Here is a 13,108-nt window from a genome sequence, read left to right on the forward strand (position 1 = left end):
GGATACGAATGGACAATAAACTGGACTGGTCAAAGAACACTGAGGCTGTCTACAAGAAGGGTCAGAGCTGTCTCTACTTCCTGAGGAGACGGAGGTCCTTTAACATCTGCCGGATGATGCTGAGGATGTCCTACAAGTCTGCGGTGGCCAGTGCTATCATGTTTGCTGTTGTGTGCTGGGGCAGCAGGTTGAGGGTAGCAGACACCAACAGAATCAACAAACTCATTCGTAAGGCCAGTGATGTTGTGGGGGTGGAACTGGACTCTCTGACGGTGGTGTCAGAAAAGAGGATGCTGTCCAAGTTGCATGTCATCTTGGACAATGACTCCCATCCACTCCATAATGTACTGGTTAGGCACAGGAGTACATTCAGCCAGAGACTCATACCACCGAGATGTAACACTGAGTGGCATAGGAAGTCATTCCTGCCTGTGCCCATCAAACTTTGCAACTCCTCCCTCGGAGTGTCAGACATCCTGAGCCAATAGGCTGGTCCTGGACTTATTTCCACCTGGCATAATTTGATTATTATTATCATCATCATCTAATTATTTATGGTTTTATATTGCTATATTTCTTCACTATTCTTGGTTAGTGCGACTGTAACGAAACCCAATTTCCCTCAGGATCAATAAAGTATGTCTGTCTGTCAAAATACTGGAGGAACTCAGCAGGCCAGGCAGCATCTACGGAAAAGAGTACAGTTGACACTTCAGGCCGAGACCCTTCAGCAGGACTGTAGAATAAAAGATGTCAGAGTTAAAAGGTGGGGGGGAGGGGGGAGAAACACAAGGTAATACGTGAAACCAGGAGGAGGAAGGGTGAAGTAAAGAGCTGGGAAGTTGACTGGTGAAAGAGATACGGGACTGGAGAAGGGGAATCTCAATAGTAGAGGACAAAAAGTCATTGAAGAAAAAAAAAGAGTGAGGAGCACCAGGCGGAGGCAAGGAGATAAGGTGAATCTTTTCAACGATTTCAAGTTCCCTGGCCCCAAGCATCTTATTTTCATCATGGATATCCAGTCCCTGTACACCTCCATCTCCACCAGGAAGGCTTCAAAGCTCCCAGTTTCTTTCTGGACACCAGATCCAATCAGTTCCCCTTCAACCACCACTCTCCTCTGTCTAATGTAGTTATCGCCAGTCAATCGCGATCGACTGGTCGATCTTTGAGACTTTCCCAGTAGATCCCAAAAAAAAAAGAAAATGAAATACACAAATACTGTTGAGAGATTGTTTCCGGGTTGCGGGGTTTTAGTTCCGTTCTTTCTGCCCAGTGCGCATGCGTGTAGCTCCCCCGCACTACACACTGAACTTCAGTGGTCCCCAACCACCGGCCGCGAGGAAACGATACGAGTCAGCTGCACCTTTCCTCAGTCCCTGTCACGCCCACTGTTGAACGCACGCGAGGTCATCAGTCGCCTAAACGCGTGATACCCTTGTGCTAGGGATTACTGGTTGGCCTCGCACGGCCGGCAGGAAATGCCATTGGTACCAACCTGGAGCGCGGACAAATGGGCACCTCCTCTGAACCTGTTTACCACACTAAATGTTCCTGGGCAACCCGGTGCTAAAATATACACAGACTACCTAATTTGGGCTCAGGATTTCATAATTACAGCAACTACCTTGCTGCGATCTACTGAAACAAACTTTTGTCAGCCGACAGATCCTACAAGGAGGGTGGGCACGCACCCTGTCACTCGGCTGCTCTCTCTGGAGTGCGACTGCCGCGGCCCTGGCACGGGAACCTCCGCCCTTACCTTGTCCTCTCACCCCTCCCATGACCAGCCGCACCTGGTAAAGGGGTCTGGTGGGAGGCTGGAGTTCACGCCCGGAGGCTGTCTAATGAGGCAATGAAGCACTCAAAACTGCTTTAATTTCTTGAGTCCAAGCACCCTGCACTTAAGGACAAACCCGTTGAGTTTTTTCAGCGGAAAAAATATGAGCAAGCAGGACAGAGGACAGAAGCTAAGTGCTGAGAGCCACGAAAACTAAATTGCGGAATAGACTGGGCATAAGGAACCTACTTTGAGTATCGCTGTATTCCAATCGTGATTAACACCCCCCCCCCCCCACCCCATCGGCTGGTCCGCAAGAATATTGTCAATATTAAACCGGTCCACAGTGCAAAAAAGGGTGGGTACCCCTGGTGTTTATACATTATTTCTACTTCCTGGTTGTGGGGTTTTACTTCCGGTGTTTTCTGCCCCGGTGCACATGCATGTAACTAATTGATCTGGGGTCGATCTTGCCTTTCACTAAGGCCGAGATAGGGGATCTTGGGCTTAAAAAGGTTGACCATTAGTTTAGTGGAACTTATCCTCACTCAATAATTTCTCCTTTGGCTCCTCCCCCTTCCTTCAAACAAAAGGAGCTACGGGTACTCGCCTGGGTCCCAGCTATGCCTACCTTTTGGTCAGCTACATGGAATATTCTATGGTCCAAGCCCACAATGGTGTCACTCCTCTCACTTTTCCTCTGCTACATTGACAACTGCATTGTTGCTGCTTCCTGCACCCACACCGAGCTCATCGACTTCATCAACTTTGACTCCAGCTTCCACCCTGCCCTCAAATTTACCTGGTCAATTTCCGACACCTCCTTCCCCCTTTCTTGATATCGCTGTCTGCATCTCTGGAGACAGCTTATCCACTGATGTCTATTATAAGCCCACTGACTCTCACAGCTACCTGGACTATACCTCTTCCCACCCTGTCACTTTTAAAAATGCCAACCCCTTTGCTCAATGCCTCTGTCTCTGCTGCATCTGTTCTCAGGATGAGGCTTAACATTCTAGAACAAAGCAGATGTCATCCTCCTTCAAAGATAGGAGCTTCCCTTCCTCCACCATCAAATCTGCCCTCAACCGCATCTCTTCCATTTCGCATGTGTCTGCCCCTAATCCCATCCTCCCAACACCCCAGCAGGAATAGTGTTCGTCTCGTCCTCACCTACCACCCCACCAGCCTCTGCGTCCAGCACATAATTCTCTGTTACTTCCACCATCTCTTAACTGCATTCCACCACCAAGCACATCTCTCCCCCCCCCCCCACCCCTTTCCCACTCCCTGGTCCATTCATCCCTCCCCACTGATCTCCCTCCTGGCACACAAGCAGAACAAATGCTACACCTGCCACTACAACTCCTCCCTCAATACTATTCAGGGCTCCAAGCAGTCCTTCCAGATGAGGCAACACTTCACCTGTGAGTCTGCCGGGGTCACCTATTGTATCTGTTTCTCTCAGCGTGGCCTCTTGTACTTTGGTGTGATCCAATGTAGTTTGGGAGACCACTTCACCAAGCATCTATGTTCTGTCTGCCAGAAAAAGCAGAATCTCCTGGAGGCCACCCATTTTAATTCCACTTTCTACTCCCATTCCAACATTGCTTTCCATGGCCTCCTCTACTGTCGCAATGAGGCCACACTCAAGTTGGTGAAGCAAAAACTTGTATCCATCTGGGTAGCCGCCATCCTGATGGCATGAACATCGATTTCTTGAACTTCCAGTAATGATCCTCTCTTCTCTATTCCCCATCCCCTTTTCCTTCTCTCACCTTATCTCCTTACCTGCCCATTGCTTCCCTCTGGTGCTCCTCCCCCTTTTTCTTTTGTCCATGGCCTTCTGTCCTTTCCTATAGATCCCCCCTTTTCTAGCCCTGTACCTCTTTCACCAATCAACTTCACAGCTCTTTACTTCACCCCTCCCCCTCCCAGTTCCACCTATGTTTCTTCCTCCCCTCCCCCCTCACCTTTTAACTCTGACTCCTCATCTCTTTTTCTCCAGTCCTGCTGAAGGGTCTTGACCCAAAACACCAACTGTACTCTTTTCCATTGATGCTACCCGGCCTGCTGAGTTCCTCCAGAATTTTGTGTGTGTCATCTAAACTTTGTTCCTAACCAGACTTCTAAGCCATTTTCTTCTTGTCAATTCCCCCTGTACTCTTCCTTCATCTTTTATACAATTTCCTCCAACCATGCCAGTCCAGTTCACTCCTTCCCCCAATATGCATAGTTTCCATATTTCACTTCCAGCACTTGAAATCAGTATTTCAGCCTCCAGGAACAACCCATGGCAGTCTCTCCCAAAACAATTCTATCTTATTACTATCTCTTCTTCTTCAAATGTCTCCTGAAAACTGCATGGTGATGCTATCATCTTAATTCATTTTGACTCATTGCTCCTCCTTTGTTGGGACTTCTCTCTTATAAGGTAGTCAGATGCCTGATATAATATATAGTGTGTAAATGGTGATTATTTTTATCTTCTTTTCCACTGAGATCTACCATTTTTCAGCTCTCCAATCTGTAGGAGCTGCTCAGCTGGCATCAGGTATAAACATCATTAAGCATTTCCGAAGGGAAACCCAAAGATCAAATTCCCCTGACCTGGTGCATTCTCTGAAGAGTTGTTCACTGATGTAATTGCCTACAAATGAACAGCTTCCACAGGATTGGTACACCCAAAAAGCACATCTCAAGAGAGGAAGAACACTACTTTTTAAAAAGACGAGTCATCTGACACATGCCTAGTGTTTTAACTACTCTGTTCTTCTTTAAGGCAATACTGATAGAAGAACTATTTTTACAAGTACTTGTCCATATTTGCCATTTCCTTTACCCAGTTAAAAAGATGCAAAATATGGAGAAGTAATCTCCTCTTTGAAGATTATACAAAGATAGTATGCAATGTTATGCAAAAATCCCTCAATGCAAACTGTGATATAACATCATAAAAAAACCGAACAACACAATTAAGATTAATTGCCTTTAGGTAATGAATATTTCTATTCTGTATTCCACTGCATAGCACTAAGTCAATCTACAATTTGTTTTACTGCCGTATTATGAAGAAGACAATGTTTTAGTATGAAATCATTTTGTTATTACCAAAATTACACAGGAATTATTGTTCTTCAGTAACAACTTGCTGGTTAGATTTTTCCCAATAATTTCCCAATGTAGATTAGTAAGCCAAAGATAAACAGACACGTTGAGGCAGTTAGGGAAAATCTTTGAGGCCACAAGTATCAAAAATGTTGATGTGGGTTTCAAAACATTGTATGAGAAAGAGAAAAATGGTGGCAAGGGTTGTGCCCATGATGGAGCTGGCTTAGTGTACAACCCTCTGCAGTCTTTTGTGTTCCTGTGTATTGTCCAAGTTAATTGCTATTCAACTATACACATGTATGCAGCTAAATGAAACAGCATTTTTCCCAGGCCGAAGTACAAAACACACAAGTTACACATAGCACATATAGTCACGATAGCACATCAAGTCCACAAGTTAATTCCTTGGTCTTGTTGCAACACTACTCAACCAGATGTTCTATGTCGCATCTAAAAATCTGCTCATCGCCATCTGAGATTTTACCAATAAGTGATGTCATATATCCAACTATAGATGGTGTTTGAACTGTGCTTAGCTACAGTATTGACTGCAGAGTAAAAGTGGACTAAACTTGAGGTGCACCTGTGTTCAGTCAGCGAGGAGGAAATGTTAATACCTATCTGCAATGACTGTCTCCCAAAAGGAAGAGGAGGATCAAGTTGCAACAGGAGATACAGAGACACAGGTTTTGAAACTTTGTTCCTATTAGTACTGAGGGAATAATTTCTTCTTAAGAAGAAAACTTTCATACAAAAGGACATCCTGAGACCAGGATCTCTGGGGTTCTAGTCCCTCCTGCAGGTGGGAGAAACTTCCTCCCTGCATCCACCTATCAGTTAAATTGTATTTTTTTCCTCTTTACCTGATCTCGTCCTGACTTGTGTGAAGCCATGTGACGATCCAGTTGTGTTCTGTAGGCAAAAGTGTAGCGACAAAGGGAACAGCTGAAGTTGTCATCGTTTTTTTCATGGCGATACTTTATGTGATCTTTTAGTGACGTCAAACGCTTGTATCCTCTATCACAATATGGGCATGTGAGCAGCTGAGCAAAAGCATCAGGAGTCCCTAGAAGTTGGAAATAGTAGACATAAAAACACAAAACATAAACCTGTTTCTAAAAGAGAGCCTACTAATGCTAGACATTGATCAAATTACATAATTCCAGATCAAATTACATAATTCCAAACTAATTAATATCAGTAAGGAAAAAATTGTCGAACCAAACTGTCTAGCAAGTTTCTTGCTCTGGTGGCAGCATAAATTTTAAAAATACTGTAATCACCCACATCAAACATGATTAATACCCAATTTTTCCTCACCATTTCAAGTTAAAAGAAATTGAAAGTTATGTTTTAGCTTATATATTGTAAAGCAGCACACTGCTACTTTTATGCCTACATCTAAGAGCTGAGAATCAAAGACGACTTTTCAGTCTCAGTTGTTACCTAGAGAAATGTCTCTGCTTGGCAGAGGTAGAAAAACATCAGAGGATATTACATGAAAAATATTTAAAAATTTTATAAATCTCAATAATCATTTTGCTGATACCCTAGAAATGTTATGCATGTAGAAATCTATTTATAGTAGTTACATTCAATTATGCAGCAACAGTATTTGTACATAAATGCATCTATTCCATTTACTCATTCAGTTCAATGATGATTAGTTATTTACGTACAAGTTTCACTTTTGCTGTTAGATAACTTCCATAATTACAAATGTTTTCACACACCAATTTCCTGTAATATTGTTCATGTGGGTTTGTAGGGTAATGTGTAATATGCAGGGCAGTTCACACATATTGCTGAGCGAAGAATTCAAAGAGTAATTACTTAATAGCAGAAAAATGGGGTTTTACCAGTGTAATTGTGTTGTGGTTATTGGGATGGATTTGTGCTGGGCAGAAATCTATTCTTTTTAATCTGAATGGCTATCAACAGCAGTATTTGGACAAAATAATTTGTTTAAAAATTAGACAAATGAGGAAAAAAGATGAAACAACAACCAAAGCACAAGATGACACCTTAAACAAGATACAAAGCACATTGGTAGAAAAAATAAAAGTGTAGACTATTTTCTGAATGGCGAAAATATTCAGAAATCTGAATTGCAAAGGGACTTCGGAGTCCTCTTGCAGGAATCTGTAAATGTTAAATTACAGGCTGGGTTGGTGGTGAGGAAGGCAAATGCAATGTTAGCATTCATTTTGAGAGGACTAGAATATAAAAGCAAGGATGCACTGACGAGGGTTTATAAAGTTCTGGGGAGGGGCGTCACTTGGAGTATTGAGCAGTTTTGGGCCCCTTATCTCAGAAAGGATGTGCTGACATTAAAGAGGGTTCAAAGGAAAATGGTTCGGGTATTGAAAGACTTATTATATGAGATGAATTTCTTAGCTTCACTGGAATTCAGAAGAATGAGGGGTAATTGCAATGAAACCTATTGAACATTCCAAGGCCTCGATACAGTGGACATGGTGAGGACGTTTCCTAAGTTGGGGTGGGGGGGGTTCTAAGACCAGAGGATACTGCCTTAGAATAGAGGGATGTCGATTCAGAACTGAGATGAGGAATAATTTCTTTAGCCAGAGGGTGGTGAATCCGTGGAATTTATTTCCACAGGCAGCCATGGAGGCCAAGTCATTGAGTATATTTAAGGTAGAGGTTGATAAATTCTTGATTTGTCAGGTTATGATGGGATATGGGGAGAAGGCAGGAATCTAGGGCCGAGGGAGAAATAGGCCAAATGGCCTAATTCTGCTCCTATATAATATGGTCTTAAAACAAAGGCTTCCACGTTACAGGGAGAATGGTCCATGGGGTTGCTCAATAAAAGAAGTGGAATGACAGGAACAGCTTTGTCCTTTGCAATTCTTCTGCTGTTTCTTTCAGTGATAACCTAAATGTACTTTACGGCTCCTCCTGAGTGCACATTGCTACAACATTAATCATTTCAATTGCAAAATTAGTATTTAATTTGTACATTCATCACAAGAGGGATCTCCTTCTGAAATGTTCACTGCTTATTCCTCTCCAGATGCTGCCTGACCTGCTGAGCTCCAGTATTGTGTGTGTTTCTCTGGATTTCCAGCGTCGGCAGTATTTCTGGTGTTTATGCTCAAGACATGAGTTAGTTAAATCTCAAAAGGGTGATTAAAGATGGATTAGTCTTCAATTAAGCAGACTGCATTGGGCACTGCAATAGCAATTTGTGAAGTAAACATTATTTTGTTTGTTTACAAATAATTTTTAACACCAAGAGTGAAACAATATTATCAAAATGTTCCTCCACAAAGCAACTGGAATTTAATGTTTGAGTTACTTTAATGAAAAAAAAGAACATACATAACAATTTAAAAAAATTGTTAAATACATACACTTAAAAAAAAACTAAAATAGAAACTTAACCATTGGCTGAATATCGTTTTCTTTCAATTTGTTAAAGAAATTCACGGGTCTCAGTTGTGATGAGATGGATAAAATATTTGTTCTGAAAAGTAAGTCAAAATATATTTGGCACACAAATAGGTTGTTAAGTGCTTCTTTTTAAAAAAAATATTGCATCAGAAAATATAATACACAAAGTCCTATATCCAAAATAATTTCAAAGTACTTCAAACAAGAAAGTAATTATAGCAGGAAAATTACACCGATATTAAGATTGTGCTTGAAAATGAACTGTCGACAATGGAAATGAAAAGCCCTTTGAAAGTAAGCAGTGAGGCACCAGCCAGAGGTACTTAGGGAAACACTTCCAGTGAGTAGTGACTAAGCCTGCAATCAAAGTGAAGAGATATGCACAGAAGGCAAGAAATTACAGCTCTGGGCAGGAAAAGTTAACTGTATATTAGGTTGAAAGATTTGGTTAGTCTAGTTATCATTTGTGTAACTGCTGCATCCTGGATGTCAGATTATTGAGATTCAATTTTAATTATTTTACTTTTAATTTTTGGTGTAATCTAGACTACTACGTATCAATGCAAGTACTGCATATTTTATCCAACACAAAATCTATGTAAACCATCCATCGGACCAAACACAAAGATAAAATAAACTAAGAAATATTAAATGAAAACAAAAGATGGAAATTCTAAGTCGATCAGGCAGTACCTGTGAAAAGAGAAACAGTTAACATTGCAGGTCCAGAACCCTTCACCAGAATTCCCAGAATTTTTATTTTAGTTTCAGATATCCTGCATCAGATTTTTTTTTAAAGTTTCTTTTTCTGTAGCAAATGTTTTTTAATAAATGGTTTTGAATAGTAAAAAAAAAATTGCATGCTATAAGGCTGATAATTCGTAAATTACCATTTTCTTCTTGTCCACTAGCTTCTGGTGTGGCTCTTCTATGTTGCTCCTCTGGGGCTTCTGGGAAAATGACAGCTGTGTCTTTTTGCTGAAGGTATTCTTGAACTTTTGGATCATGAGCCTGTTCATCTTCTGCAGTTGAATCATGAAAGCAGTTTTCTCCATCAGAATCACAGCCTTCTTCATTAGCTGTCAACAATGTTATACTAAGTCACTCAACAATACATCTCCAAAACAAAATGCATCACATACTGCACATTCTGCAGGTGCAATAACATTCATGTTTATATTTAAAAATAAATCATGCAAAACAGATTACTACCACTGTACAGCTTTAATTCAATGATGTTAAAATGAGACTGTTCAGAAAAATTCAGTTTCCAAGCTTGATCAAGAGGTAAGTATGACACAAAGACTTAAATAATGCTGAAGATACATTGCATTGTTGAGGGTGCCATTCTATAGAGAGCAATTAAATTCATAATCTTGAGAAAGATCCCTAAATCATTAAGACAAATTTTGCTAGATGCTACAGGCAATCTACCAAAAGAAACAACTTGCACAATTCTGCATTAAAATAATGTTGCCATACGTGCTGCAGCACAAATCGCCAATCTGAGCGAGTTCACAAAGACTCTGCCTGCAGGAATTGAAGGACACTGCATTTTAAATGCCCGTCTCCTTTGATCCCACTGGGAAAGTGTGGGCTGCTGACATGCCTTTAAAATCACTAACAGTTTCAGGGTCGAATGCAAAAGACTGTGTTCTGAAGAAGGCAAATGATGACAAAAACCAAGGTACTTAGCCAAATGCAAGATCTCCATAAAGTTTGCAATAAAAGGATTACAAGACACAGTCTTCCTGTTTCAAAAGAAAATTTTAAATTTAGGAACCTAAAGAAGCAAAAGATAAGTACTTTCCTCTCACATTGACAGCACAACATGCTCTCTGTGTTCCCATATTGGTTTCTTCAAAGCAAAGATTTGAAGTAGTAGGCTAATTGATCACTGTAAATTGACCATAGTGTAAAGGTGCACAGTAGCATTTGAAGGGAGTTGAATGCAATGAGACAAAATAAAATGGGATTAGTGTAGTTGAGTATTTCTTGATTGGTGCAACTTCAATGAGCTGAATGGTCTGTTTCCATATTGTATGTCTATGGATTTTTTAAAAAAATACTCTGTACTACTCCAGTCCACACTTCCATCTCCACCAAATCCCACCAGCTTTTTACAGCACCTTCCTAAGCAACTTAAAGTTAAAAAAATGATTTTCTACTCCTGTAGTCAATAATCAGTTCCTTTGTTTTGCTGACATTCAGCATCAACCAGAATTTCAATTTCCCTCCTATATGCTGATTCGTCACCACCTTTGACCAAGGAGATACAGTACAGTGCTTGCTTCATTTTTTAAACTTTGGTCCTTCCCTTTGGCCACCCTCTCTATGCCTCCTTCAGACAAAAGGAAGAGGAAAGAGGTTCTGCTGAAGGAGCTTGAACAGTTAGGGACCAAATTAAAATGCAGAACCAAAAAAGTAATAATCTCTGGATTGCAACCTGAGCCATGCTCAAATTAGCAGAGGGCTAATAAAATCAGTGCTAAATGCATAGCTCAAAGATTGTAGTGGGAGAAGTAGGTTTGAATTTGTACAACATTGGCAATGGTATTGGGGAAAGAGGCAGCTTCAGGCTCTGCCTGAACCAAGCTGCAAGGGTAAAAAGACCCTGATAGGAGTTAGATACAGGCACTCTGAACAGTAGCCATGATGGGGGTACAAGTTACAATGGGAGATATAAACATATAAACAGCATATAAAAAGAATAGTGTTACAATGGACATGGAGGCTTTTAATATGCAAATTGATTGGGAAAATCAGTTTGGAATTTAACCCTGAGAGAAAGAATTTGTAGAATGCTATGGGATGGCTTCTTCTGGAAGGCAACTAAAAAAGCCTTCTTGGGAAATGTATGAAGCTGAGATAGCCAATAATATAAAAATATTTTTAAGATATATAAAAAGCAACAGAGAAGTAAGAGTGGACATCAGGCTGCTAGAAAATGATACTAGGGATGTAGTAATATGGGACAAAGAAATGTTGGAAAACTGAGTAAGTATTGTGCAACATTCTCAACAGTGGAAGACTTCAGCAGCATGTCAGAAATTTGAGAGAATCGGGGCAGAAGTGAGTGTAGTCATCATTACTAAGGGGAAGGTGCTTGGGAAGTTGAAATGTATGAAAATGAAGAGTTACCTGGACCAGATGGACTGCAGCTCAGGGTTCTCAAAAATGTAGCTAAAGAGATTGTGAAGGACTGGAAAATAAAAAAAAAAGTCTCTCTAATGTCTAAGAGGGGAGGGAGGCAAAAAACTGGAAAATTATAGGCCAGTTAGCCTGAAATAGCCTGACTTCAATGGTTGGTAAGAGACTAGAGTCCTTTATTAAGGATGAGATTCCAGGGCTTTTGGAAGTACACAACTTAATAGGCCAAAGTCAGCATGGTTTCCATAAGGGGAAATTTTGCCCGACAAGTCTGTTGGAATTCTTCAATAAAATAACAGGCAAGACAGACAAAGGTCAATCAGTGGATGTTGTTTCAGAAGATCTTTGATAAGCTGCAACCATGAAGGTGCTGAACAAGAGCCCATGATCTTACAGGAAAGATAATACCCCAGCGCGAATAGAAGATTGGCTGACAGAGACGGGAATAAAGCGGGCCTTTTCTGGTTGATTTGTGGATGACTCATGATATGTTCCTTAGGGGTCAATGCTAGTTCCTTTACTTTTCACATTATATGTCAATTATCTGGATGATGGATTTGACTATAGGTAGACAGGAAGGTTGTATTGAGGAACCAGGGAATCTACAGATGAACTTGGACAAGTTAAGGGAATGGGTATAGAAGGGGCAAGTGGAACACAGAATAGGCAAGTGCAACATCTTGCACTTCGTTACAAGGAATAAAGGTGTAAACTATTTTCTAAACGAAGAAAATTCATAAATTGGAGGTACAAAGGGACTTAAGAATGCAGGATTCCCTGAAGGTTAATTTTGTAGCTTGAGTCAGTATTAAGGAAGGCAAATACAATGCTAGTATTCATTTAGAGAGAACTAGAACATAAAGCTGAGGCTTTAAAAGCCATTGGTAAGACCACACTTAAGAGTATTTTGAACAGTTTTAGGCCCCTTATCTAAGAAAGAATGTGCTGGCATTGAAGACTGTCAAGAAGAGGTTTAGAAGAATAATCCTGGAAATAATAGGGTTAACAGACAAGGAACATTTGAGGATGTTTTCAATAGTGGGAGGGACTAGGACCAGAGGTCACAGCATCAGAATAGGAAGGACATCTCTTTAGAACAGGGATGAGGAGGAATCTTTTTCAGCAGAGAGTGGTGAATCTGTGTAATTTATTGCCACTGACAGCTCTAGAGGTAAATTATTGAATATATTTAAAGTGAAAGTTGATAGCTTATTGATTTGTAAGGACGTGAAAGGTTACGGGGAGAAGGCAGGAAAATGTGGTTGCAAGGTAAAATAAACATGCCATGAGTGAATGGCAGAGCAGTCTCAAAAGGCTGAATGGCCTAATTCTGCAACTATGTCTTGTGGTCTCACCCTTCCCTGCAACAAAAAATAAAATTTTATTTCAAACTTTTCCCTCTTCTAACGCCTTCAAACTGAAACATGAAGTCCATTTCTCCTCAGTGAAGCTGTTTGACTATTGAGGATTTCTCAATTGTCTGCTTTTACTTCAAAATCCATGGAATAGTTATGTCTTGAGAATGGAATCAGAGAGACCTTTAGAATGCTGTTAATGGTAGGAAACTGTGTCACATGCGCAGCTGCCTGGAATGATCCTTGATCTACAGAGTTAAAGAATGCCTGAGACTTTAACCTTCACAATGACAGC

At 40.7% G+C, this 13,108-nt stretch overlaps 1 protein-coding gene across 4 annotated transcripts in view; it reads right to left on the reverse strand.

Annotated features, from left to right (window-relative positions):
• zeb1b (zinc finger E-box binding homeobox 1b) overlaps nt 1–13,108 on the reverse strand; it is a 137,761-nt gene that overhangs the window by 18,268 nt on the left and 106,385 nt on the right. For all 4 annotated transcript variants that reach the window (XM_059971981.1, XM_059971980.1, XM_059971978.1 and 1 more), the window contains exons 4-5: nt 9,199–9,387; nt 5,755–5,957 (exon numbers count right to left, since the gene is read on the reverse strand). In XM_059971981.1, coding sequence (XP_059827964.1) covers nt 5,755–5,957; nt 9,199–9,387 — 392 coding nt within the window. The remainder of the gene's footprint in view (nt 1–5,754; nt 5,958–9,198; nt 9,388–13,108) is intronic.

Source organism: Hypanus sabinus, chromosome 6 (genome assembly GCF_030144855.1).
Source record: "Hypanus sabinus isolate sHypSab1 chromosome 6, sHypSab1.hap1, whole genome shotgun sequence".
Classification (NCBI taxonomy): domain Eukaryota; kingdom Metazoa; phylum Chordata; class Chondrichthyes; order Myliobatiformes; family Dasyatidae; genus Hypanus; species Hypanus sabinus.